This window comes from Ptychodera flava, chromosome 19 (genome assembly GCF_041260155.1).
Source record: "Ptychodera flava strain L36383 chromosome 19, AS_Pfla_20210202, whole genome shotgun sequence".
NCBI classification, from domain to species: domain Eukaryota; kingdom Metazoa; phylum Hemichordata; class Enteropneusta; family Ptychoderidae; genus Ptychodera; species Ptychodera flava.
This window is the reverse complement of record NC_091946.1, coordinates 31,947,618-31,975,243: the sequence shown is the minus strand read 5'-3', so window position 1 is coordinate 31,975,243 and position 27,626 is coordinate 31,947,618. Positions and strand designations below refer to the sequence as shown.

General features: G+C 38.1%; 1 protein-coding gene across 3 annotated transcripts in view; it reads right to left on the bottom strand.

Annotated features, from left to right (window-relative positions):
- Window positions 1–1,060: 1,060 nt before the first annotated feature.
- The window catches only part of LOC139119293 (proline-rich transmembrane protein 1-like), a 43,677-nt gene continuing 17,111 nt past the window's right edge, over window positions 1,061–27,626 (bottom strand). For 2 of the 3 annotated variants that reach the window (XM_070683037.1, XM_070683036.1), the window contains exons 3-4: window positions 2,547–2,711; window positions 1,061–1,831 (exon numbers count right to left, since the gene is read on the bottom strand). In XM_070683037.1, coding sequence (XP_070539138.1) covers window positions 1,682–1,831; window positions 2,547–2,711 — 315 coding nt within the window. In that variant the 3' untranslated portion in view covers window positions 1,061–1,681. Of the gene's footprint in view, window positions 1,832–2,546; window positions 2,712–26,199; window positions 26,569–27,626 lie in introns of those variants that run through there. The other variant, XM_070683038.1, reaches the window with a different exon arrangement.

Genomic DNA, 27,626 nt, shown 5'->3' with positions numbered 1-27,626 from the left:
CTCGTTAACTATCTTTGCACATACTCATCCTCCATACTTAAATGATAACGTGCCATACTTTCTTGTTGCAATGTCTACTCACATATCCATTCTTTAGCTTCTCAATTGAGCTTGTCCTTTAATAGAGTTGCTGAAAAGTCTTTTTATCCATGATGACCAAACTTAAGTCGTCGACAACCGCAGCTTATGACATGTTTGCATAAACAGACAGTGTTAGCTAAGCAAATGTACTGGGCATTTCGACAGCCTTTTGTGAGAAAAGGGAAGTAACTGATGGCCAAGAAAATACTTTTAACAGGTGTCTGTTGTTATGTTTTCTAAGGTAAAATTTGGGGTAAGAGACCCAATCGAACGATTATTTAGAATTTCTCCAGACCTTTGAGTAGTTTGAGAGCCTAACTTGAAACGAAACGAGTTATATAAGCCACTCCTAGATGCACGTGTGGGGAAGAGCCGTCAAGGAGTAATTTGGACAGGTCGATTCAATCTTTCTAAAACACGACCCTCCTATTTTCACAAGTTGGAAAACTTGATCCTTCTCTTCTCAAAATTGGCAAGTTTCTCTTCTAAAACTTAAAAAATAATCAAATACGTTTTATCACCTAGCATATTTCTTATATCTTCTGAGCATGTTCTTTTCGACATATTACAGATAAGTTTCCAAAGATAGCTTGTCTGGTACATTGAGCTAATTTATGGAAATGTTAAACGCTTTTAGACGTCAACATGGCCAAGGAAGGATTTTGACTTGTGGATAGCATTCATATTCACATATGTTTGAAAGCTTTTACTGAGCACTATAACAAGTTTTTTTAGTTTTCTGCCGTAACATTATGTGTTCTGAGAATTCCATTTATTTTAAAACTTAGTTTGGCCAGTGAAAAAGTGAAGGCAAATTTAAAATGTATTTACAGCCCCAGATTCAAACCTGACACTTTCTTTGTTGTTGCTCAGTAGGCACTCTTTTGTTTTTCAAATTGTGAATTAAAAACTTTTCATGGCATTTACACAGTTTAGATACTCCACACACAAAGTTCCAAACCTCAGACTGTACTTTGTTGAAGTTCAGTATTATTTATTTTTGATTTCATTTTCGCGATACAGATAGATTGTCAAAACATTTTAAAGATTTAGTTTTTTTTCTGTTTCAATCATCAACAAAGACTTCTTGCCTAAAGCCATACATGCAATGTACAACCTTAATACTTTCAATATGCTGCACGGAGTTGAACACCAAAATGTTGTGCAAACAGTGAAACTTCTATAGTAAAATGTTTATTTGTAGAATAAGATGCGCTTTACCACTTAGGCTTTCAGAATATCATATGAGATTTTTTATGCGTTTTTTCTTGTTTTGGTATTTTACACATATCGACACTTATATCAGCTAATTGGGTGTTTCAACATTATGAATAACAACTTGCAACTGACAACTGACATAAAAAATTCAAAATCGTGAGAAAATCATCTAAAGGTAGTATCACTGGCCCTTTAAGAATTTGTGTTTACCTGATATTACTATAATATAAAATATGACTTCCATAAGACATGTTTGTAAAACTCCATAAGAGGTTTTCGAAAATATAATTCCCCCCATCAAATATCTTCGTTCATCTGATGTAGTTGTTACAAAACTCCACCCTCAAACTATCGACCGTGGTGTTACAGACAGTTTACTGTTTCAAAGCATAAATATCACTACAAGTGCAACTACAGCTGGAACGATTAGGAAGAAGACACCACACACGATAGACGCCGTTGCGAAATTCTTTGCTTCCATAGAGGAGTTTTCGGCTGTTACCCGGTCTCCAGCCAACACTGCGTAATGTGCCTGTGTAGAAAAAGTAAGTCGACAGTCGTCAACGCTACACTTAACTTAGCTTTTCCTTATCCCTTCTTTTAAGTAATTGACAAGATCAACGCAGAAACGTCCTCCCTACTAACTTTCCACCTTTCAATTTGAGGTTCGATGGTGCTGTAACATTCTCAGATTATCCAGACCCAATTGCTTTCCGTAACTCGTTGGAATTGAGTGTCTATGATAAGTTACAGATGCTGTCATTTGGCCCACAGACACTAAAACTAAGGTAATGAATTGACAGGCACATTTGGGAATTGTCAACATTAGATTTGTAATATTTTACGCAAGTCATACCGAAGCACAATGTGGCAAAATCAAACAGATGAGTTAAAGGTACATAAAGATGTATTTTCATACTAAATGATTCGGGTGACTAGAATAACCTATTGCTACTTCTGAGAACAAATACTAAGTACAAACGATTTTCAACAAAGGAACCGTTGCGCTAGTAAACGACTACTGCCCTCTGGCGGGTTTCAGATATTTATGTAGGTACTAGGTAGATAGGGAAGGTTTACTAGGTGGCTGACTGGTTTGCTGGACGGATGGGTAGATAGGTTTGCATTTTAGTGTTGTTACCAATGTCATCCGGAGATTTGAAATAGAGCTGTCTCTGGCAGATCTGTCCTGAATATAGTTCCAGGAACTAGATGAGAAAATGGAAGAACTTCGAAATTGAGCTTACATCTAGTGCCTTGATGAAGGCGCCATATCCAAATGGATTGAAGCAGCAAAGGCAGACAAATATTGAAAGGCACATATAGGTATTTGGCGGATCCTGCATCGGACGACCGTATTCCCCCTGAACGTGAACACATTGAACATGTCGCTGGACCTGGACTATGCATGCCTGCATTGAAACAAAAGAACACATTCAGACACACTTCGCTAATCAAATGCAATCGTACAAAAATATGAGAACAGTATTCAACTGTAAGAGTTAATTTGCTCTCTCAAGAAAAAGATCAGGGTTTTGATGGATCACGGTCAATTACTGACAAAGCAGCGAGATATTCTGATATAAGCAAGCGATGTAATATTTGTCCATTAGAAAAGCTACACATAGACGCTGATAAATTCATACTGTTAAACAAACGCTCATGGTTAGTTAAAAAGTGTCACCATATAAACTATTTTTATTAAATCGCAGCCACCTAAAACTATAGTATCTAGGTACGTCCGAACCATATAGATTGAAGTCCAACGGAAAAGTATAGTCTGATAATTGCTAGATGCCTGAAAATTAAAACAACACATATAAAACAGATATAATTACTCTTTACTTGAAGTTTTGTTTTGTATTATTATATATATATATATATATATATATATATATATATATATATATATATATATATATATATATATATATATATATATATATATATATATACTTCTACTTTAAGTAATTTGTGCTATGTATTTATAATGCGCTCTTTTCGGCATCGAGCACTGTAATTTCGCACAAGGACATTTATGTGTAATTGTATATAATATATATATATATATATATATATATATATATATATATATATATATATATATATATATATATATATATATATATATATATATATATATATATGCATATATATATATATATATATATATATATATATATATATATATACATATATATATATGTGTGTGGTGTGTGTATGTGTGTGTCTGTGTGTGTGAGTGTGTGTGTAATTATATTATTATTATTATAATTATAATTATTATTATTATTATTATTATCATCATCATCATCATCATCATCATCATCATTATTATTATTATTATTGTTGTTGTTGTTGTTGTTATTATTATTATTATTATTATTATTATTATTATTATTACAAGTTTAGGGGCTATAAGTATTATATAGAAATCCAAAAAACAATTCATTGAAGCTGTGAGACTTCTGAAAAAAAATGTTGTTACTCCTGAATGGTTGCCATGGAAACATCTCACATTAAAATGAGTGTGATTTTTTTTGGTGTGCTAACCAGAAAACCCCTTATTATCAATTTTTTACATCAATTAATAGTTCTTTAATAGGAATTAGGGAAAAAGTAACATTTTCAATCCCAAAATAGTTACTATGGCAACTCGAAACATTAAAATAAGTCTGACATTTGTGTTCTCTGACCCGAACTTCCCCACTAGATAATTTTCATATCAATCAAAGTAACTTTTCAAGGGATATTAGAAAAACTGAAATTTTCAACACCTAAAATGGTTACCATGGAAACATGGGGCAGTGAAATCGATATCATATTTGGTCTTTTCGACCCAAAATACCCTTATGGTGAAATTTTCACGGAATTGAACCTATTATTACTCGTGTTATTATTTCTATATAATACTTTATTAATTATTATTATTATTACAAGTTTAGGGGCTATAAGTATTATATAGTGTTACGGCAGAGAAAACGAACAAAAGGGTGAACTCAGCAGTTTACGTTTAAACAAAATTTATTACGAAAACAAAACTAATTGCTAAGTCAGGGACAGAGTACAAGCTTTAAAAGTGTACAGACTACTTATCTCAGCTGGGACGGCAAAGCTCCAGTCTCAGAGTTGTAACAGTCAGTCGGATGAATGAACAGTCCTTTGGCTTGCAGGCTTGAAGCTGCACAAAGTCCACAGTATAAATCCAGCGTTGACAGTGAAGGTCTTGAAAAGTCTTGAGAATGACTACTGCTGGAGTTTAGTAACACACAAGAGACACGATCCCAAAAGTCTGACTGGAAGCTGTGCACGTCCCTTTTATAAAGGCATATAAGAACAATCTAGAACTTTTATTGACATGCTAATTACTGTTCTAAAATTATCTCCCTTACACAACTAATCAACTTTCCAGAACATTCCAAACATGACTAATTGAATTCAAGGTTGTGAGGTCATCAAGGGCAGTGACCTTGAGAATGTTCTAGACTAATTGAACTCAGGTCATGATGAGTGTGGGGGAAATGACCTACATAACACACCCCCTCTTCAAAAAAAAGAAAATTTTTCAAAGAAAAATCTTTCTTTTGCAAATGTAATCTTGAAAAGGATTTAAGTACTCAAAATTTGTTTTACTCTAAAGTAAATTTCTTGAAAGTGAACAACAATAAAATTTCTTGAAAGTGAACAACAATAAACTCTAAATACGAGAGAGACAGTCTGCAAGTAAATTGTCTCTGCCTTTGATATGTCTAATGTCAAGATTAAACTCCTGTAACATTAAACTCCATCTTAGCAATCTCTGATTTTTGCCTTTGAATTTCTGCAGAAAAACAAGAGGGTTGTGATCAATATAAACCACTATTGGCTGATTTGAAGAAGTAACATAAACTTCAAAATGCTGTAAAGCTAATATCAAAGATAAACACTCTTTTTCAATTGTAGAGTAGTTTCTCTGAGATTTGTTAAATTTGCGTGAAAAATAGCAAACAGGATGTCCCATGACTATCTTCTTGCAATTTGTTGTTGGAAAACTTGAAATGGCACTGAATTTGGCATAAAGTATGCACGGCAAAGTCCGGTTATTTTTACTGAGTTCGATAAAGTCATTGTTCGGCAAATACTTGGCTTCCTCCTGGAGATATTCCGCTTTCGCAGGATTCAGTCCGTCTGGATGTTGTTCCACTGGATTACTGTCGCAGACATCTTCGTTGTGGTAGATGATGTTTGTCCTCGTTGGAACATCTTGGAACAAATGTTCATGGATGGTTCTTCAGCTGTTGTTGTTGTTCTGGCTGGAGGTGTGTGCCAACTTTGTAGACTCCAGCTTCTCCAGGATTTCTGAGTTCTGAAGCTTGACCGAGCCCAGCTTTGAGTTTAGAGTATTTTCACTCAAGTCAGTTTCAGTATCACTATCTTCATAATGGTTTGAACTGACTGCACTGACAGGCTGAGTTATAGTAGGATTATCCCTATCAAAATATGGCTTAAGCATATTTATGTGACATAGCTGTTTTTGTTTTCGCCTGTCAGGTGTTATTATGATGTAATTTAAATCACTCAATTTCTTATCAATTAGATATGGCCCAAGTAACGAGCATGGAGTGGTTTGCCAGGAACCGGAAGTAGAACAAGAACTTTTTGACCTGGTTCAAACTTCCGTTTTGAGGTTTTTATCGTATTTGGTTTTCATTGACTGCTGAGATGACTCAAGATTTTCTCTGGCTAATTCACATGCTTTAGAGAGTTTTGTACGAAAATCTGACACATATTGCAAAATATTCAGACAATCATCATCGTCTGATAGGAATTTCTCTTTAACGAGCTTAAGTGGGCCACGGACTGTATGTCCAAATACAAGCTCGAATGAGCTAAAACCAAGAGACTCCTGAATTGACTCTCTAACAGCAAAGAGCAGAAAATGAATTCCTTCATCCCACTGCTTCTCAGTGTCAAAACAGTAGGTCCTAATCATGTTTTTCAAAGTTTGATGAAATCTCTCAAGAGCACCCTGACTTTCTGGATGATAGGCGGATGACCTGTACTGTTTAATGCCTAGCTGATCCATTACTTGTTGAAAAATTCCAGACATAAAGTTGGAGCCTTGATCGGACTGGACACATTTAGGGAGGCCAAATAAAGTGAAAAATTTGACTAAAGCTCTCACTATAGTCTTTGTCTTTATATTTCTCAGTGGTATGGCTTCTGGGGACCGAGTTGATGTACACATAATTGTCAACATGTACTCATTTCCTGATCTTGTTTTTGGTAGGGGCCCAACACAGTCTATTAGTATCCTACTAAATGGTTCTTGAAATGCAGGAATTGGCTGTAAAGGGGCCTTTGGAATGGTCTGATTTGGCTTTCCTACCATTTGACATGTGTGACAAGTTTTACAGAAATGTGCTACATCCTGCCTGAGATTAGGCCAATAAAAGTGACTGAGAATTTTATGATAAGTTTTCCTGACTCCTAAGTGACCAGCCCAGGGCGTTTCATGGGCCAGGCGCAATATTTCAGCATGGTAGGGCTTTGGAACCACAATTTGATGTTTTTATAGCCCAATCGTCATCAACTAAAACATCTGGAGGTCTCCATTTACGCATGAGAATACCAGATTTTGTATAATAGGAAACAGAGCTATCTGAAGTTTTATCTTCATCATCTACCCTGTCAAACAAAGACAAAATATCTGGGTCTTTGTGTTGTTCTGCAATGAGATTTGATCTAGAAAATGTCTGACTTTGGTCAGCAGAAGTTTTACTGGAAGTTTCAAATCCACGAGGGATAACGGAATGCTCCGTGTCAAACACCTGACTGAGAAAGGTGTCATTTAAGTCAACATCTGTGACATTATTTTGAGAGTATTTTGATTCTCGGAAGTTTTCTTTGACATGGCTCGAGTAATAGCACATGAAGGAAATAAATCGGGTATCTCTTGTTCAATTGGCTCTGGATCCTGATCTAAACTAGGATTATCAGTCACAAGTGGATTAGTAATGACCTTGTCCCCAGCAAGGTCGTTTCCAAGAAGAAGGTGAATCCCTTCAAAAGGCAAAAAAGGGCCTAATACCTAAAGCCACAGGTCCAGAAACAAAGTCCGAAGACAAATAGACATTATGGAGAGGAACAGGAATGTAGTCATTACAATCTACCCCCTTAATAAGAACTTTAGAACCTGAAAATGACTTTTCAGAAAACGGCAGGGTATCTGCCAACAAAAGAGACTGGGAAGCCCCGGTATCTCTTAAAATTTTGACAGGGGTAGCGGAAGAGAAATCACTAGAAAGTGATATAAAACCATCATGAATAAATGGTTCGAAAATACCCATAATGCTATCTTGAGAAGAATTGACCTTGACCTCATTAATTGGGGATAAGAGGGGTTTAACCTCAGAAAATGTGTTCACACATTATTAGACTCTAATTGAGTTGATGAAGAAATAAAGCCGGTGGGCTTAGATCCACTTTGACCACTTTGACCTTCACGTTTTCTTTTCAATTTGAAACACTCTGACATTAAATGGCCGTCTTTCTTACAATAATTACAAGAAAGTGTACCGAACTGTTTGTCAGAAGGAGATTGAGACTTGGGATCTGATGATGTGGAAGTGTTACTTGAATTTGTGAACTGTTGTCATTTGATTTCCTACTCTCCTTTGAAAAATTCTTGGATGAAAAGGACGAGTTAAATTTACCTGCATTGTTTCTGTATGAAAAGGACTGGGATGGTTTGCTGAGAAATGAAGATTTGTGGGTCAATGAATAATCATCGGCCAAACGTGCAGCAACCTCTAATGTATCTGCCTTTTGTTCATTGATAAACGTCTTGATGTCACTCCGAATGCACCTTTTAAATTCCTCAATCAAAACAAGTTGTCTAATTTGTCATAATTCTGACTGACCTTTTCCGAAGAACACCAACGATCAAACAGTTGTTCTTTGTTCGAGCAAATTCAACATAAGTTTGATCTTTCACCTTCTCACAATCCCTAAATTTCTGACGGTAAGCTTCAGGCACCAACTCATAACCCTTGAGAATTAATTCCTTCACAGAATCATAATTTGAAGCCTGCTCTACTGACAACTGAATGTAAATTTCTCTGGCTTTACCCACCAAAGCACTCTGCAAAAGCATAGACCAGGACTCCTTAGGCCAGTTCAGACTCTGAGCAATTTTCTCAAAATGAAGGAATATTTATCGACATCCTTTTCTTGGAAAGGGGGAACTAACCTGAAATGCTTAGTGATGTCAAACTTGTCTGAAGGGAAGAATTTTCCTGACTGTCCAAGCTCTAAACGTTTTATTTCTAACTGCAGTCGGTGTTCTGCTAATTCTCTTTCCTTTTCTTTTTCTCTCTTTCTTTCTCCCTTTGTCTTCTTCCATTTGCAATTCTTTTTCTTTCATTTCCAATTCCCTCTCTTTCTGTCTTTCTTCCATTTCTAACTGCATTTGTATTTTTCTTTTTCTAATGCCTGTCTCTCCTTTTCCATTTGTAATTCTTTTTCTTTCATTTGTAATTCTTTTTCTTTTTCTAATGCCAATTTTTTTAGCTCGAAATCTGCCTGTATTTCTAATTCCAATTTTTTGAGTTCGAAGGAAGACTCAGGCTCATAATCTTTTAAGGCAGACTCCTCAAAATGGCCAGAATTAACTAAATGTTTTGCAATCTTGAACTGTATTTCTCGCTTGCGCATAGATCTTTTGACATCTACTTTAAGGAAATTGGCCAGTGCTATGAGGTTGTCTTTTCTGAGGGAATTAAATGTGTCCTGATCAAGGTCATCCATAAATTCGTCTGGCTTGAATTCCGCCATGATTGAATTTCGCTGAGTTCACAGTATACAGTAGTTTTGAAAAGGTAGGCAAAATGTTGTCAAACGGCTCAAAATATTCGTATCCCGGACGAGCCCCCAATTTGTTACGTGCAGAGAAAACGAACAAAAGGGTGAACTCAGCAGTTACGTTTAAACAAAATTTATTACGAAAACAAAACTAATTGCTAAGTCAGGGACAGAGTACAAGCTTTAAAAGTGTACAGACTACTTATCTCAGCTGGGACGGCAAAGCTCCAGTCTCAGAGTTGTAACAGTCAGTCGGATGAATGAACAGTCCTTTGGCTTGCAGGCTTGAAGCTGCACAAAGTCCACAGTATAAATCCAGCGTTGACAGTGAAGGTCTTGAAAAGTCTTGAGAATGACTACTGCTGGAGTTTAGTAACACACAAGAGACACGATCCCAAAAGTCTGACTGGAAGCTGTGCACGTCCCTTTTATAAAGGCATATAAGAACAATCTAGAACTTTTATTGACATGCTAATTACTGTTCTAAAATTATCTCCCTTACACAACTAATCAACTTTCCAGAACATTCCAAACACTGACTAATTGAATTCAAGGTTGTGAGGTCATCAAGGGCAGTGACCTTGAGAATGTTCTAGACTAATTGAACTCAGGTCATGATGAGTGTGGGGGAAATGACCTACATAACAATAGAATCCAAAAAACAATTCATTGAAGCTGTGAGACTTCTGAAAAAAAAATGTTGTTACTCCTGAGTGGTTGCCATGGAAACATCTCACATTAAAATGAGTGTGATTTTTATTGGTGTGCTAACCAGAAAACCCCTTATTATCAATTGTTTACATCAATTATAGTTCTTTAATAGGAATTAGGGAAAAGTAACATTTTCAATCCCAAAATAGTTACTATGGCAACTCGAAACATTAAAATAAGTCTGACATTTGTGTTCTCTGACCCGAACTTCCCCACTAGATAATTTTCATATCAATCAAAGTAACTTTTCAAGGGATATTAGAAAAACTGAAATTTTCAACACCTAAAATGGTTACCATGGAAACATGGGGCAGTGAAATCGATATCATATTTGGTCTTTTCGACCCAAAATACCCTTATGGTGAAATTTTCACGGAAATTGAACCTATTATTATTCGTGTTATTATTTCTATATAATACTTTATTAATTATTATTATTATTATTATTATTATTATTATTATTATTATTATTATTATTATTACAAGTTTAGGGGCTATAAGTATTATATAGAAATCTAATAACAATTCATTGAAGCTGTGGGAATTCTGAAAAAAAGGAAAAAGGTGTTGTTTATTTTAATTTTGTCAATAGGGGTGACTTCTAATTGTCGTACGTATATTCTCTCCGCCCAGTTAGATAGGTGTTTCTTTTGACATCACTACCCTTATGAATATTCATATACTTGCAAAAACCAACAGTCGTTGTCTCTGGCAGCGCGTGCTCACAGCTGCTGAGCTGTACAGCGTAGCCTTTGATCGCAGGCCCATCGTAGCAGTCGTGGGCGCCCACAAACAAGGCACAGCGACTGTGGAGAGTCTATGCCAGTGGAATGTTAAATGTATCTTCAGCGTGGCATTTGTAGTTTGTGGCAAAAACCATAAACCCTCTCCCTGTGCTGACGTTGTTGGGTTTTATTTTGTTCATGTGCATTTACTGTAAGCGATCGAGGAAGTTTTGGGATGGAAAAAGCATGAGTTTTCCGCGAAATCTGTGCTGCAAATATAACTTCACGCATGCGCACTCGTTTGCCAGTGTCAGTGTAGTCTGCCAATATGAGCATGCGCGTGAATGTGTCGTCTGTACACTACGTCTCGTGCTATAATCTTGTCGTTGAGCTTTGCATGTTGACAGAAACTGGAATTACTGCAGAGAATACTTTTCAGGAGATCACAAGTGAGTCCCTAAGGTAACAAGTAGGACGTTTAGGAAATCATTTCAGAAAGTGGCACGCCGCCTGTGGCCATTTTGTGGAGTATAAGCTTATACGAACCTGGACTGGAGCGACGCTATACGGTATTTCTACTGTAAATATTGCCAGATAATATGCGATGGAATTTTGCGTTTCACGTCGTTCAATCATTCAGATGGAAATGCCGGCCTTCTCCAAACTTTGAAAAAATTAGGGTGACAGACTTTGGCTAACTCTTGTATAACAATGACGTAATTCAATGAGAAGACCTTTGTATTCGAGCTCGGCAACATGTTTTGATTTGAGAACTCTGATCATGACGGATTCACTGAAACAGTGAGTATTCAACAACTTTTTCCCATGTCCATGTAGCACTTGTGCAAAAAATAAGCGAGTCCACAGGCCTTTGGCGAATCAATAAATGCGTTTTTCACCAAGCTGAAAGGTTGAAAGATGCGTCCGTCACTTTGGGACAAGCTAGATAAATGCAGTCAAACCCAGCTGGGCGTAGAAATTTGCCATATTATGACTTTGTTCTAGAGACGACCGGCCGTGCGGTGGAACTTTGCAACAAAGTTTCCATATCTGAACTGCCGTACTTGAATGACAGGCACAGGAAACGATGGCCAATAAAAATGCATTCTCGGTGCATTTTGATAATAATGTATCAATCACAATGACACGGAAATTATGCCTCCTCCCAACAGAAGGGCCAAGGTCTATTTTTAGCCCTGCTACAGTATATCTCAGTGCTGAAAATGCCATATTGTTGTCATGTTGTCCTGGCGACTTTTAAAATTTGCATACAACTGTGAGAGTGAAACGGGTTGTTTATAGGCCACAAAACTTTTGAGTCCCAATGTCATCCATTACACCTGTTTCCTTGGGCATTAAAGGTGTGCAAGTATACACATCAAAAGACTACAAAATTCACTTCACGGGCAGAACCTTGTAAAATAGCCCTTTATTGTCTGGTTAACGAAAAAAGATACCCCTGATCTAAAATATGCATGGGCTACCAGCCAGTGTCACCGCCCTACCACATTCAGAACATGGTTGCCAAAGTGGACTACCACGGAAAAAAGTTTATTTCGAGCCCTGGGCAATATTAAACATGAAACATTTAACTTGTAATATTTCCCCTTGTCTTGGCCTGCTGGGTTTTAAAAAATGTTTAAAGGTATACAGGGACCATGTTCAAATTTAGCCATTGCTACCATGGAAAGGGGAGATCTAGCTAATCATATGAATCATAGAATTTATGGGGTCACGCCAGGTCACACAAAAAAATGCACCACTACATGGCCATAATTTCACTTTAGTTAAAGAATCAGAAATAATATGTCTTCATTATTCTTCCTAGAATGAGGCAAAGAAATCAAAATAAATTATTATAAAATGAACATTATTATACGTCGTTATTTATAAATCCATAAAATAAATAAGTACCAGTGAATTTTGTTTTAAAAAAACTGTTACTGCTTCTGATAAATAATGGTACTTTGGGTGATAAGGGGAATTGGGTTCATAAAATTAATTGGAGATACAAGTGGAATTAATTTTAGCACATAAGATTAATTTGAAGGCATAAAATGAATTCGATGAATGCATAATAAGTTGGTACTATACTCTATAACACTTATTTGGGATGACTGCATGAAACAAAATTAAGAATGCTTGAAAAAATTTTTTTCTGGTCAAACTAATATTAATTCAAACACACTAAAACAAACGGAAAACAATTTTGACAAGAATGGCCTCAATGTACATTATCTTAATTATTCTTCCTAGAATGAAGGCAAAGAAATTACAATTATTATTATTATTATAGAACAAACGTTAAAAGTTGTTACTTAGAAATTCATAAAATAAATAAAAAACAGTGAATTATGTTTTAACATAGACCCACTCAAGGGTCTATTGTTTTAAATTAAAAAAAGTTGTGGTTCCCAAATAGGTTACCATGGCAACATAAAACAAAAATGAACATTGAGTTCATGCTGTGATAAATACACTTAGGAGAGCATTTGCATAGTTACTAGGATTACTTTTAATGGAATTTTGAAAAAAAAATGAAATTTTAAAACGCAAATAGGTTACTATGGAAACACAGGAGAGGTAAAAATGGATATCATATTTTGTCTTTCTAACCTAAAATAACCCTTTGGTATAATATTTCTGTTGATTTAATGGATTTTTACACTGATATTAGGTCTTTCTAATCCAAAATATCCCTTTGATATAACACATTCTGTTGATTACTGGATTTTAGGTGGAATCTTTGAAACACCGGTAATTTTTACTCATGAATGGTTGCCATGGAAACATCGCACATTAAAATGAGTGTGATTTTTTTTGGTGTGCTAACCAGAAAAACCCTTATTATCAATTTTTTACATCAATCAATAGTTCTTTAATAGGAATTAGGGAAAAAGTAACATTTTCAATCCCACATTGGTTACCATGGCAACTCGAAACATTAAAATAAGTCTGTTTTTTTTGTGTTGTCTGACTCGAACTCCCCCACTAGATAATTTTCATAACAATCAAAGTAACTTTTCATGGGATATTAGAAAAACTGGAATTTTCAACCCCTAAAATGGTTACCATGGAAACATGGGGCAGTAAAATCGATATCATATTTGGTCTTTTCGACCCAAAATACCCCTATCGTGAAGTTTTCATGGAAATTGAACCTATTATTATTCGCATTATTATTTCTATATAATACTTATATTAATTATTATTATTATTATTATTATTATTATTATTATTATTATTATTATTATTATTATTACAAGTTTAGGGGCTATAAGTATTATATAGAAATCTAATAACAGTTCATTGAAACTGTGGGAATTTTAAAAAAGAGGCGTGTTTATTTTAATTTTGTCAATAGGGGTGACTTATCGTATGTACAGCGCCGAATTATGCATCATACTGTATGGAGTAAGGAGTGATATCATTAAGCCATGGGGTAATGCTTGTCGGAAAAGTGACACTAAGCAGTTTTTAAGCGATACCAGCAGGTATTGACGCGATGCGAATCCCAGGGTCTGGACGTTCTTGCAAGCGACTGGTCGGATTTCAGCCTGATCCGGGTACTTTATAGAAATGCACACATCCGTTAATAAAAAAAATGACAAGTACCATAGCCAAATAAAATTAAAAATGAAAAATAAAAACATACCGCGTATACTATAGGTCTACCAGCTAGTATATATTCTCTCTGCCCAGTTAGATAGGTGTTTCTTTTGACATCACTACCCTTATGAATATTCATATCTTGCAAAAACTGACAGTCGCTGTGTCTGGCAGCGCGTGCTCACATGCACAGCGTAGCCTTTGAATGCAGGCCCACCGTGGGCGCGCACAAAACAAGGCACAGCGCTAGCGACTGTGGAGAAAGAGTCTATGCCAGTGCAGCTGACAATATGAGCATGCGCAATTTTCTCCGTGCGCGTGAACGTTCAGTCTGGAACTTCTTCGTCTCGTGCGTGTCGTTGAGCTTTAGAAATGATGTGCAATTTGACAGAAACTGGAATAACTGCAGAGAATACTTTTCAGGAAAACATATGTGAGTCTCTAAGGTAACAAGTAGGACGTTTAGGAAATCCTTTAAGAAAGTTCACGCCGCCTGTGGCCATTTTTTGGAGTATAACCTGGAGCTTTTACTGTATTTCTACTGTAAATATTGCCGAATATGCGATGGAATTTTGCATTTCACCTCGTTCAATCATTCAGATGGAAACGCCGCCCTTCTCCAAACTTTGAAAAAAACAGGGTGACAGACTTAGGAATGCTCACTCTTGTATAACAATGACGTAATTTAATGAGAAGACATTTGTATTCGAGCATGGCTACAGTTTTTGATTAATAATTTTTTTATTAATACGTCGTTAATTATAAATCCATAAAATAAATAAGTACAAGTGAATCATGCTTTAAATAAAAAAAAATGTGCGCTACTGATACTGCTTGTGATAAATAATGGTACATTGGGTGCTAAGGGGAATTGGGTTCATAAAATTAATTTGAGATAGTAGTAGAATTAATTTTAGCACAAAATTAATTTGAAGGCATAAACTTAATTCAATGAATGCATAATAAGTTAGTACTATACTATATAATAAATAATAAAATAAATAAAAACTGAATTACGTTTTAAATAAAAAAATCTGTGGTAACCAAAATGGTTACCATGGCAACATAAACAAAAATGAACATGGCGTTCATGCTCTGATAAATACACTTAGGAGAGCATTTGGATAGTAACTGGGATTACTTTTAATGGAATTTGTAAAAAAATTGAAATTTTAAAATGCAAACAGGTTACTCTGGAAACACAGGGCAGTAAAAATGGATATCATATTTTGTCTTTCTAAGCCAAAATGACCCTTTGGTATAATATTCTGTGGATTACTGGATTTTTACACTAGATATTTGGTCTTTCTAACCCAAAATATCCCTTTGATAAAACACATTCTGTTGATCACTGGATTTTAGGTGGAATCTGTGAAAAACTTGTGATTTTTACTCCTGAATGGTTGCCATGGAAATATATCACATTAAAAATGTGTGTGATTTTTTTGTGTGCTAACCAGGCAAACCCTTTTGATCAATTTTTTACATCAATCAATAGTTCTTCAATAGGAATTAGGGAAAAAGTAACATTTTCAATCCCAAAATAGTTACCATGGCAACTTGAAACATTAAAATAAGTCTGGTTTTTGTGTTCTATGACCCGAACTCCCCCACTAGATAATTTTCATATCAATCAAAGTAACTTTTCATGGGATATTAGAAAAACTGAAATTTTCAACTCCTAAAATGGTTACCATGGAAACATGGGGCAGTGAAATCGATATCATATTTGGTCTTTTCGACCCAAAATACCCTTATGGTGAAATTTTCACGGAAATTGAACCTATTATTATTCGCGTTATTATTTCTATATAATACTTATATTAATTATTATTATTATTATTATTATTATTATTATTATTATTATTACAAGTTTAGGGGCTATAAGTATTATATAGAAATCTAATAACAGTTCATTGAAGCTGTGTAGGAATTCTGAAAAAGAAGTGTTGTATATTTTAATTTTGTCAATAGGGGTGACTTCCAATTGTTTTACGTGCAGCGCAGAATTATGCATTATACTGTACGGAGAGAGGGGGATATCATTAAGCCAAGGGGTAATTAAATGCTTGTCGGAAAAGTGACACTAAGCAGTTTACGCGATACCAGCAGGCCTAGACTTTTAACTTTTGTGCGAACTTTACGGATACACGTTCAATCGGTTCAATTTAATTTTGTTTTTAGTTTTCTTCCATCAAAAGTCACGACTATGAAAAAGATTTCCGATATAAATTAACAATCTCTCTCTCTCTCTCTCTCTCTCTCTCTCTCTGCAGTGAAATTGCTATGCTGCGACCACCGAACGAATATTCCCCCCCCCACCCCAACTCTAACATAACGTATCCTGTACTAATTCTTTCATAAACGTATCAATGTACCAATGTACAATGGATTCATTCTGTTGTATAATTTAAAACTTATTCAGACTTACTTCGTAAGCGTCATATTGGCATTGCAGAATAAACATTTTCTGCATTTCGCATGTTTCGCCCTGGCAGTGTAATCTGGCAGAGACCCTGCGATTCGCGTTCTTCTCCGTCGGAACACGCGCGCGCCCTTCAGAGACGCGACGCGAATCCCAGAGCATGCGCTATTGGGAGTGCGTGGCGTGACATTAGAACGTCTCCGATCTCGCGCTATCGTGTCGTTGGAATGTTGACAGAAACTGGAATTACTGCAGAGAATACTTTTCAGGATATCACATGTGAGTGTCTAAGGTACCAAGAAGGACGTTTAGGAAATCCTTTCAGAAAGTTCACGCCGCCTGTAGCCATTTTGTGGAGTATAAGCTTATAAGCTTACGTAACTCAGCACTGCAGCGTATACAGTATTTCTACTGACGGTACTGTACATATTGCCGGAAGATATGCGATAGAATTTTGCGTTTCACGTCGTTCAATCATTCAGATGGAAATGCCGCCCTTCTCCAAACTTTGAAAAAAAACAGGGTGACAGACTTTGGAATGCTACACTACAGTTTTCGAGAACTCATGGACCGTGGTTTTATTCAACAATCGAGAGGGCTAGGGTGAGTCGAACTTTTTCCTATGTCCATGTAGCACTTGTGCAAAAATATGCGAATCCACAGGCCTTTGGCGAATCCATAAATGCGTTTTTCACCAAGCTGAAAGGTTGAAAGATGCGTCCGTCACTTTGGGACGAGCTAGATAAATGCAGTCAAACCAGGCTGGGCACAAAAATTTGCCATAATATGACTTTGTTCTGGAAATTACGAAGACAACCGGCCGTGCGGTGGAACTTTGCAACAAAGTTTCAATATCTGAACTGGCATACTTGAATGACAGACACAGGAAACGATGGCCAATAAAAACGCATTCTCGTAGCATAATGTATCAATCACAATGACACAGAAATTATGCCTCCTCCTGACAGAAGGGCCATGGCCTATTTGTAGCCCTGCTACACTATGTCTTAGTGCTGAAAAGGCCATGTTGTTGTCAGGTTGTCATGGCGACTTTTAAAATTTGCATACAACTCTGAGGGTTGAACGGGTTGTTAATGGGTCACAAAACTTTGGAGTCCCACTGTCGTCCATTATACCTGTTTCCTTGGGTATTAAAGGTGTGCAAGTATACACATCAAAAGACTAGAAAATTCACTTCATAGGCAGAATCTTGAAAAATAGCCTTTTTTTGTCTGGTTAACGAAAAAAATACCCCTGATCTAAAATATGCATGGGCTACAATCCACTGTCACTGGGCTACCAACTTCAGAAAATGGTAGCCCAAGTGGACTACCAGGGAAAAAAGTTAATTTCGAGCCCTGGGCAGTATTAAACATGAAACATTTAACTTGTAATATTTCCCCCTTGTCTTGGCCTGCTGGGTTTAAAAAAATGTTTAAAGGTATACAGGCACCATGTTCAAATTTAGCCGTTGCTACCATGGAAAGGGGAGATCTAGCTAATCATAAAGTTTATGGCCAGGCCAGGTCACACAAAAATAATGCACCACTACATGGTCATAATTTTACTTTAGTTAAACAATCAGAAATAATTTGTCTTCATTATTCTTCCTGGAATGAGGCAAAGAAATCAAAATAAATTATTATAACATGAATATTAATACGTTGTTCATTATAATATATAAAATAAATAAGCACCAGTGAATTATGTTTTAAATAAAAAAACTGTGCGCTACTGTAACTGCCTGTGATAAATAATGGTACACTGGGTGATAAGGGGAATTGGGTTCATAAAATTAATTGAGATACTAGTAGAATTAATTTTAAGCACATAAAATTAATTTGAAGGCATAAACATAATTCGATGCATAATGAGTTAGTACTGTACTATATAACACTTAGCCTATTTGGGATGACTGCATCAAACAAAATAAATAAAAAACAGTGAATTATGTTTTAGCATAGATCCTCTCGAGGGTCTATGGTTTAAAAAAAAACTGTGGTTCCAAAATGGTTACCAAGGCAACATAAAACAAAAATGAACATGGAGTTCATGCTGTGATAAATACACTAAGGAGAGCATTTGCATAGTAACTGGGATTACTTTTAATGGAATTTGGAAAAAAAAATTGAAATTTTAAAATGCAAATAGGTTACTATGGAAACACAGGGCAGTAAAAATTGATATCATATTTTGTCTTTCTAACCCAAAATAACACTTTGGTATAATATTTCTGTTGATTACTGGATTTTTACACTGGATATTTGGTCTTTCTAACCCAAAATATCCCTTTGATATAACACATTCTGTTGATTCCTGGATTTTAGATGGAATCTTTGAAAAACTGGTAATTTTTACTCCTGAATGGTTGCCATGGAAACATCTCACATTAAAATGAGTGTGATTTTTTTGGTGTGCTAACCAGACAAACCCTTATGATCAAATTTTTACATCAATCAATCGTTCTTTAATAGGAATTAGGGAAAAAGTAACATTTTCAATCCCAAAATAGTTACCATGGCAACTCGAAACATTAAAATAAGTCTGTTTTTGTGTTCTCTGACCCGAACTCCCCCACTAGATAATTTTCATATCAATCAAAGTAACTTTTCATGGGATATTAGAAAAATTGATATTTTCAACCCCTAAAATGGTTACCATGGAAACATGGGGCAGTGAAATCGATATCATATTTGGTCTTTTCGACCCAAAATACCCTACTTGTGAAATTTTCACGGGAATTGAACCTATTATTATTCGCGTTATTATTTCTATATAATACTTATATTAATTATGATATAATTTCTTCAGGTACTGTAGATGGTGTTGAAATTCATCAAATAATGTTTGTTTAGGCTGCGACATTTTGAAACCAACTCTGAGCGTTTGTTTAACAGTCCCCTCATCTTCTTCTGTCTGATGATTGCAGGATGCATGAAACTTAACTAACACATATCATTACTTTGTACTTGATGCAATTTTGTGTTGTATTCTTGTATGTATGTATGTATGTATGTATGTATGTATGTATGTATGTATGTATGTATGTATGTATGTACAAACATCCTAAACATCTCCAATCAATGCAATAAGTAATTGCATGTTAACGATATCAAGTGATTACTTTTTGATAAAGCCAATCCAACGGTCACTACTCAACAGCGTTCATGTCCAATGTTACAAACGACCAAATTCAATGTCTGAAGACAGGTATGCCTTATTGAGTGGAGAATCAAGAATCTAGAAATCAAAGCTCAAAGTAGCCTGGCTGACATTTATATTCAAAGAAAATTATTTTACATCACTGAATGCTGTCACAAAAGTATTAAGCAATACATGTCCTCGGTTATACGGCGCAAGGCAAATGCATCATTGTACCAATGACTGCATTTTCACTTGCCAAGGTCTCTTGTCGGGGCAGCTTGATGCTCTCTGACATCTAAGACCATGGCGGAACAGGTACTTGGATCATGTTTTCATAGCTCCATCATGAGCTTGTATATGACCCGTATATAAACAATCACATAATTGCTTACTTACTTTCAAGGTGGTTAAATCCAAGAACAAACTCGAAGAATGTCTGGCGAGTTTCTTTCCTTTTAAGAGTTTGACTGACAAACAAAGCAGTAAGCTCCATTTTAAATGGCCACAATGTCTCTGTTACAAGAAGAACTAAAAGTGGTAAATCTTTGTTGAAACGTTGAAATAAAGATATTTAGTCACTCTCTTGCACCTAGGTCAGCATTTGGCTGGCGCAATCTTAGATTTCTTTATTAATGTTACATGTTTAACGTGTGCTGTGATTGGTCCGCCAGATTTTGTAGCTCCATCCGACTTCCGTAAGATAGAATAGCAGGTGGTTCCTATACAGGTTAGTTTCTGGGAGATTGTAATGGAACTAATGACCCGTTCGAAAGGATATGTGTTGTCCATCTTCAGAGAACCCAAACAATTAATCATGCAAATACAGTGCAGTGTTACAGGCCAATTTTGCAGCCAGACCATACATAGCTTCATTGAATGAATATTATACTGCCCCGTGTCAATCACAAATAATATTACAGCATGTTCTTTCAGTCACATACACAAAGCTTCAACATAGCATGCCTACAGATTTCTATGTTCTTTTATAAAATGACATTACTAGTATAGAAACTGTCGGTTCTGAACCACACCTCCCTTTCTAAGCCTCCTTTTAACTTAGGAGGCTCACAACACAGAACCACGCAACTTGCAAAAATACGCAATCTCAGCGAAAGACAATTGGGGTTCATAAGCCCATTTCACCTGGGAGGGCTTACCAACTGCCGAGTGAGACCAAACACGGCAAATCCTTTTAGACATAGGTGATAATGTGTATAATGATATAAAGTAAGCATGAAAATTCCAAAGAACACATGCCAGTGGCTTAAGCTGAGCTCGACTGAGTTCTGCGGTCGCAAGTGCATGGGGAGTACTGTGCATACACAACTTTAAAGTCAAGAGGGGTTCGTGCTGTGTAATGTCCGTGGGAATGGGTAACAAATAAGATATCCCTTTGTGGGAGGTGTGGGTACAAAAATGTGTTTATGATGCTTCTGCTCTGAGAGCAGAGGGACATCGTTAGAAAACAGCAAGAAGGGCATAAAACGATTTTTAATTATGTGGCGGATATTTTATTTTCTTTAGAGGTTGGCGGTGAAGGCATAAAGTTAAGGAGATTGTGCATAGATATAGTTATGGCCGATCAATTGCTCTAGTTTCATCATTTCCACTTCCACTGCACAAATCGTGCAGTTAAGAACTTACTGCGGAGCTGGCAGATGGATTTTGCAGAACGAATTTGCCTCAGAGCTGACCAACCAGCCTTCTTGGACGATTTCCAACCTAGATCAGCCAGAAATTCAATGAAGAGGTTCTGACCTGGTGGGCCTGAAGTTCCCTTTGGTGCTGAGGGTCCACCTTAGGCTAGACAAACAAGCTTGTAACCCTGATCACTCAGAGCTTGTGTTCTGCAACAGGCAAGAGGTACACATACAGGCCAAGGAGATTGATGAGGCACTAGGCGAAGTCTTCCCCCACTCCCCTGGAGATGTTTGAAATGTTATGTCGATTGAGGCAGCTGGGGAAATTCCACTACAACTGGTTGAAGACATCAACCGGCTCTTGCATAACCAATCAAAGCATGACAATCACAAACACTTCTGAGTATGCTGCCTCCATGGCTACACAGGGCAGGACCTGCTGGAGGCAAACAAGCCTGAGTGCCTCGGGATAGGGAAGATGGCTGAGAGGGTCGAGATTCCAGAAGAAGGCAAAACAAGCTCACCTTCCTGAACCACCATAAGCAGCTCTCTGCACCGTTTTTTATTTACGCTGACTTCGGGACCCTGATCACAAAGGTGGAGGGCCCAAAGCTCCAGCCTGCAGTCAGTAACACCTAGGTCACCCAGCATCAGCAGCTTCTGCAACATGGTCGTGCGCTCTGACGGCATGACAAACCCATCTGTGGAGAAGGGAGGGCCCAACCCGGCAGAGCATTTCCTCAGAGCTGTCCAAGAAGGGGAGCATCATATAAAGGAAATCATGGCAACCCCTAAGACTTAAGGATGACCCTACAGGACTTCAAGGCCTATTGCTGTCCCACTACGTGCCACATAGGCCAGAAGCCTTTTGCTGGAGACTCTGTCCATGACCACTGCCACATCACACGGCAGTACTGCAGGGCAGCCCACAATGCTTGCAACCTCAAGCTGCGGCTGAGCCCCCAAACCACAATTATACTAGTAGTCTTCAACAACCTGCAGGGCTATGACTCCTATCGTCTGATACAGGGTATCTTGAAAGTACAGAGCAGGATCACCTGCATCACCAACAACACAGAAAAGTATATATTCTTCTCACTTAGGCAGCTCCGCTTCATCGACAGTGGCCAGTTCCTGTTGACCTCCTTAGACAAGCTTGTGGAAGCCAACCAGCCCTAGGCCTTCTGCATAACAGCGAAGTACAAGCCCTGCAAAGAGTGATGCGCCCTCTTGCATCGCAAAGGCATCTACCCCTGCATTCTTCACTGAGCCCCAGGTCCCACCAAAAGAAACTTTCCACAGCAAGCTCTCTTGCTCAGGCATCAAAGAGAGCGACCGCGCTCACACAAAAGAAGCCTGGGAGACCTTCAGCTGCAACATCCAGGGTGACTACCATCATCTTTACAATGGCACAGACGTCCTCCTCCTGGCAGACGTATTCAAGAGCTTCCGAAAGACAAGCCTGCGCAAGTATGGCCTGAACTTGGCCTACTACTACACCAGCCCCAGTCTCTCCTGGGACGCGCTTCTGAAAAAGAAAGGGATCATGCTAGATCTGCTAACTGACTATGACTAGCACTCTTTGTTGAGAACCAGCTCGAAGAGGAATCTCAATGGTGACAAAAAGATACACAAGGCAAACAACCCGCAATGGATGGATAAGACCCAGCCATGCCAAACAGCTACATCCTCTACCTGGACGCTAACAACATCTATGGCCGGGGATGAGCCAGATGTTACCCACAGGGGGCTTCCAATTGGAGGATAAATATGGAATGCCCAAAGCGACAATCACCACCCTCCCAGAGGGCGCTCCTAAAGACTATATCCACAAGGCAGACCTTCAGTACCATATCGAGCTGCACCAGGCTGACAATGATTACCCTCTCACCAATAACTCATGGTGGTTCAGGTATAGAGGCTGTCGGCGCCCCAGAAAGGGCTGTTTGGAGGAAATAAAGCACCCACTGAGGTTGAAAAGCTGGTTCCCAACCTCTGCGGCACAGAGCGCTACATCCTACACTGTAGCTGTACCTCTCCCAGAGGATGAGGTTGAAGAGATCCCCAGCACAGTGAAGTTTGTGCAGAGCCCCTGGATGGAGCTTTACAGCCAGCTTAACACAGAGCTCCAGAAGCAGACGGCCACTACATTTGAAAAGAAACTCTACAAGCTGATGAACAACTCCATCTTCAGGAAAATGATTGAGAACCTCCACAAGCGGCTCGACGTGCAGCTAATGTGTGTGCATATGGGGATGCAAAAGATTCAGCACCTGCTGGCGAGACCTGCCTAGGTGCGGCCCAACATTTTTGGCGTTGACCTTGTAGCAGCTCCACAAGCACTGGCTCATCCTTAACCTCCCCATGTATGTGGGCATGAGCATCCTGGACCTCTCGAAGGTCCACATGTACAACTTCTTATACAATCAGATGAAAACTCAGTACAGGGAGTGCTGTCAGCTGCTCTACATGGATACTGACTCGCTCCTCGTCGAGGTCAATGTATAGGACATCTACCAGGACATGGCCGGGCCAAGGTGCTTGGAACATGAAAGACGAGTACGCCGGGCACCCTATTGCAGAGTATGTTGGCCTGTGTTCCATGATGTACTCAATCAAAGAGGCCAGGGGGCAGTCATCAAGAGGGCCAATAGCGTGAAAAAAGTGTGCAGACATGGCTCATCCTCCACGAGCAGTTCAAAGAGGCTCTCTTCAGCAGGAGGAGCTTCTGCCAAGGCATGAATGTGCTGCGTTCCTTGGAGCACCTTTTCTATGGACAGCTCTTGAATAAGGCTTCTCCCCCTCTTTCGACAGCAAGCACTGGATCACCGAAAACGGAGTTGACACCCTCGCCTATTAATGTGAGAGCTGACTAAGCAGCGCCCAAAATAGGCAGCCAGGACCAGACTCCGAAAAATGAAGGTGTGCCTAAGAGGTTGTGCTGCACCTATGACAGTTACTGTATTTTTCAGTCTAATAGGGGACAGTAGAGCTATATCTACGTCCCAGGGGCAGGAATGTGCAACTAGGCTATCCAGCAACAAACAAGGATCACTGCACTGCTGGGTATGTGGTCAGAGGATCGAGACCTCGCTGGTGCCAGTGTTCTTGATGAGGACAGGCTTCTGCACCCCTACTTCCGTTTAGGCCATTCGATATACCTGTGCCGGCACAATACCCAGGATCTTCATCTCTGAGTCAAGGTCAAGGAGCCACCCATTCTGCAAGTCACTGGAGAGTAAGGGAGGTGCAGCAGCCTCGGCAGAGGATGTGTGGATCTCCATGGGTCTTTGCGCTGAGGGCTGGACAAAGCTAATCATGCTTTGTCTATTTCTCCCGTCTAACGACTGATGATGTCTCATACAACGATCTCATAAGGGACATAGAGATATACGGCAAGTCCAGCAGTAAGTTTTCTGCAAGTCAGCAGCAAGTAGCCTGAAGACGCGTCGAATGTCTTCAAAGACAACTAGCTAACCACTGTCTCACACATTACTGACTGCAAGTGTCTTGCACTTGAGAGACATAGAGAAATATGCCCTGGGGGACCAAAGGCCCCCTTTTTGTTTCACAATAGTGTATACAACTTCTTCCCACAGATATGGCGACTAAGCATATAGAGAGTGGAATTCGCCTTCTGCGCCATGTTTTAAATTTTGTCAAATTCCCTCACTGCATAGCTAAATATTGATGAAAAATATGCAGATTCTATTTCCCTTATATGTTGCCCTTTCCATTACTACATTTTTAAAATAATTTCATAGAGGAATTCTAAAACTACCTAAGTGATAACATCCATACGCAAAATAGGTAAAAACACTGCCAACAGCACAAACGATCGTTAATTCGTCATTTCATAAAAATAAGAGTGAATCTCTAAAAAATAAAGCAACAGAGTTTTAGTTAACCTTCAAGAAATGTCTAATTTCAAATATATTGAGAAATAGAAGCGAACTGAGAAAATTAAACGAACGGGTTTTTTTCAGATATATTTTTAATTTTACAATGCAACGAATAAGCTTGATTGCCCATAGAAAACAATGGCATCTTGTGTACCATTGTGTACCATTGCACACTTCTCTCTGATTCGAATATCTCATTACTGAACCAATGACGGTGAAAATGGCACAATTACATTTCTATTCATAGACAAAGACCCAATCATTTTAGATTTTTGAATTTTCTAGTTTGCATGAGAACAATAGGTCCACTCCACAAGTAATCAGTCATACTTTGAATGGACTCCATATGCGCACGCCTCTGGAAGAGTTGGCCCAAATTGTAACAACTTAGCTCGGTTAAGAACCAATCTTTTTTGAGATTGGGGAATTGGCCGAGCGGTTTTGTCTGTTGCTTCTCGTTGGTGACTGGGTACCGTACGTTGTGAGTTGAAACCCTGTTGAAACCACCATATCGCCATCCATTTATCTCCTAAATCACGACTGCCAATATTGTTCTTATGGAACTAGTAATCAGTCATACTTTTATTCGTTGGTGACTGGGTACCGTACGTTGTGAGTTGAAACCCTGTTGAAACCACCATATCGCCATCCATTTATCTCCTAAATCACGACTGCCACCTATTGTTCTTATGGAACTAGTAATCAGTCATACTTTTATTCTTATGTAAATAAGTAATCACCACACTTTGATGAAAGAAAATCATTATCATATCAATCAAAGTGTAGTGATTACTCATTTAAATGTTAAAAAATTATGGCCGATTACTAATTTGCATGAAAACAATAGGTCCAGTCGAGATGCCTAAGGCACTCACACACATTTTGTAACACAATAAAGACAATTTGTTCAACTGATATGTTATAACATCACATTTTATAATTCGATTTTAACTTTCTTTGAACCATGCTCAATATAAGCAACAGGATTTGTTGATGAAGACTGTCCATCTTTAGATACAGTGTCTTCTTGGGTTGGATCAATTCTGTCCGCCTTGTTGTGTTGTTTTGTAGCAACTTGAGAAACTGGTTTACTACAGCTTCCTCTGATTTAACACTAGATGGAGGTGGTAGTAATGTATTCGACACATGCTTTTGTAGTGCGATAGACATGCATTCGAGGCGCGTAAACTGTCATCTGATCTGTGACCTCTTTGTTTTTTGATAAGCTGCTCATCGAATCCGTGATGGTACAGAGATGCTGCTGCATTCACCTGAAATTATCAAACACAAAATATATGAATATATGTCACAAATAGCATGGAAACAAGTACAGCCTTTTTATTATGTCCACGGGATAGTCGAAAGAAATTCTGTGATATTGCCGCACACACAACAAAATATATTGATCAATGAATTTAATTTTATACCTTTACAGAATTCGTTTTATCTATTAAATTTTAGTAAAATAATAACCACCTTGCTAGAATGTCCAGTGTGATGGTGGCCTTCTTTCGAAGCCATCTTGCATATTTGCTTTGTGTAAAGACGTCTACTTTCTCGGAGGAGAACTTGATTATCCCTTGGCAAGGGTGGTCGATAGTACGGTCCTGTCGATGGTATCATGGCCAAGTACCTTTTTACAAGTTGAACTTCACATAATGGATTTGATGCGCTCCAATAGTAGCGGCTGCTCTTACAGGGCAGTTCGCCTGTGAAAAATCCACTATGGTTGTTTTTACATGGCCATCTTTGGAACCCTAGGAAGTCTCTAGGGTCATCAGATCAAACAAGTTGACAAGGTCCATCTTGACCAGTCGAAAACACGAAAATGGCATTGAAAGCTATCAACGAGGCAAGAACATCATAATGCGCAAACTGTTGCTTTCGATCTATCACGTGCATCTATAGATCGAATGCCTTCTTGCCAGCCAATAGCCAATACGACATAGAAAAGGTAGCCATTTTACTTGACCAATCAGACTGAAACAGTTTCCTTTTGCGCAGGTGCATTATACCACTCTATATCCCTTATTTATATGCAGATTTGCAGTTGACCGGAGCACTTGTCCTACTTGTCTGGGATAGGTCACTCTCCCAAACATGTATGCCAGGTGCCTAATGACCTCTGTGAACCTTTCGACGTACAATGGTTCGCCCCATTCCATTGTGGGTGTTCAAATCAAAAGTCGACGATTTATTGACACAGTAATTTTCAAATTTTAGAGAAGATTGGCCTGTTTTTCGTGGTATAAGTCGTTAATCGCACCTCGTAGGAGTGCGGTTACAGTTGTAAACACCACACTTATGGTCAGGAACTTGTAAACATCAC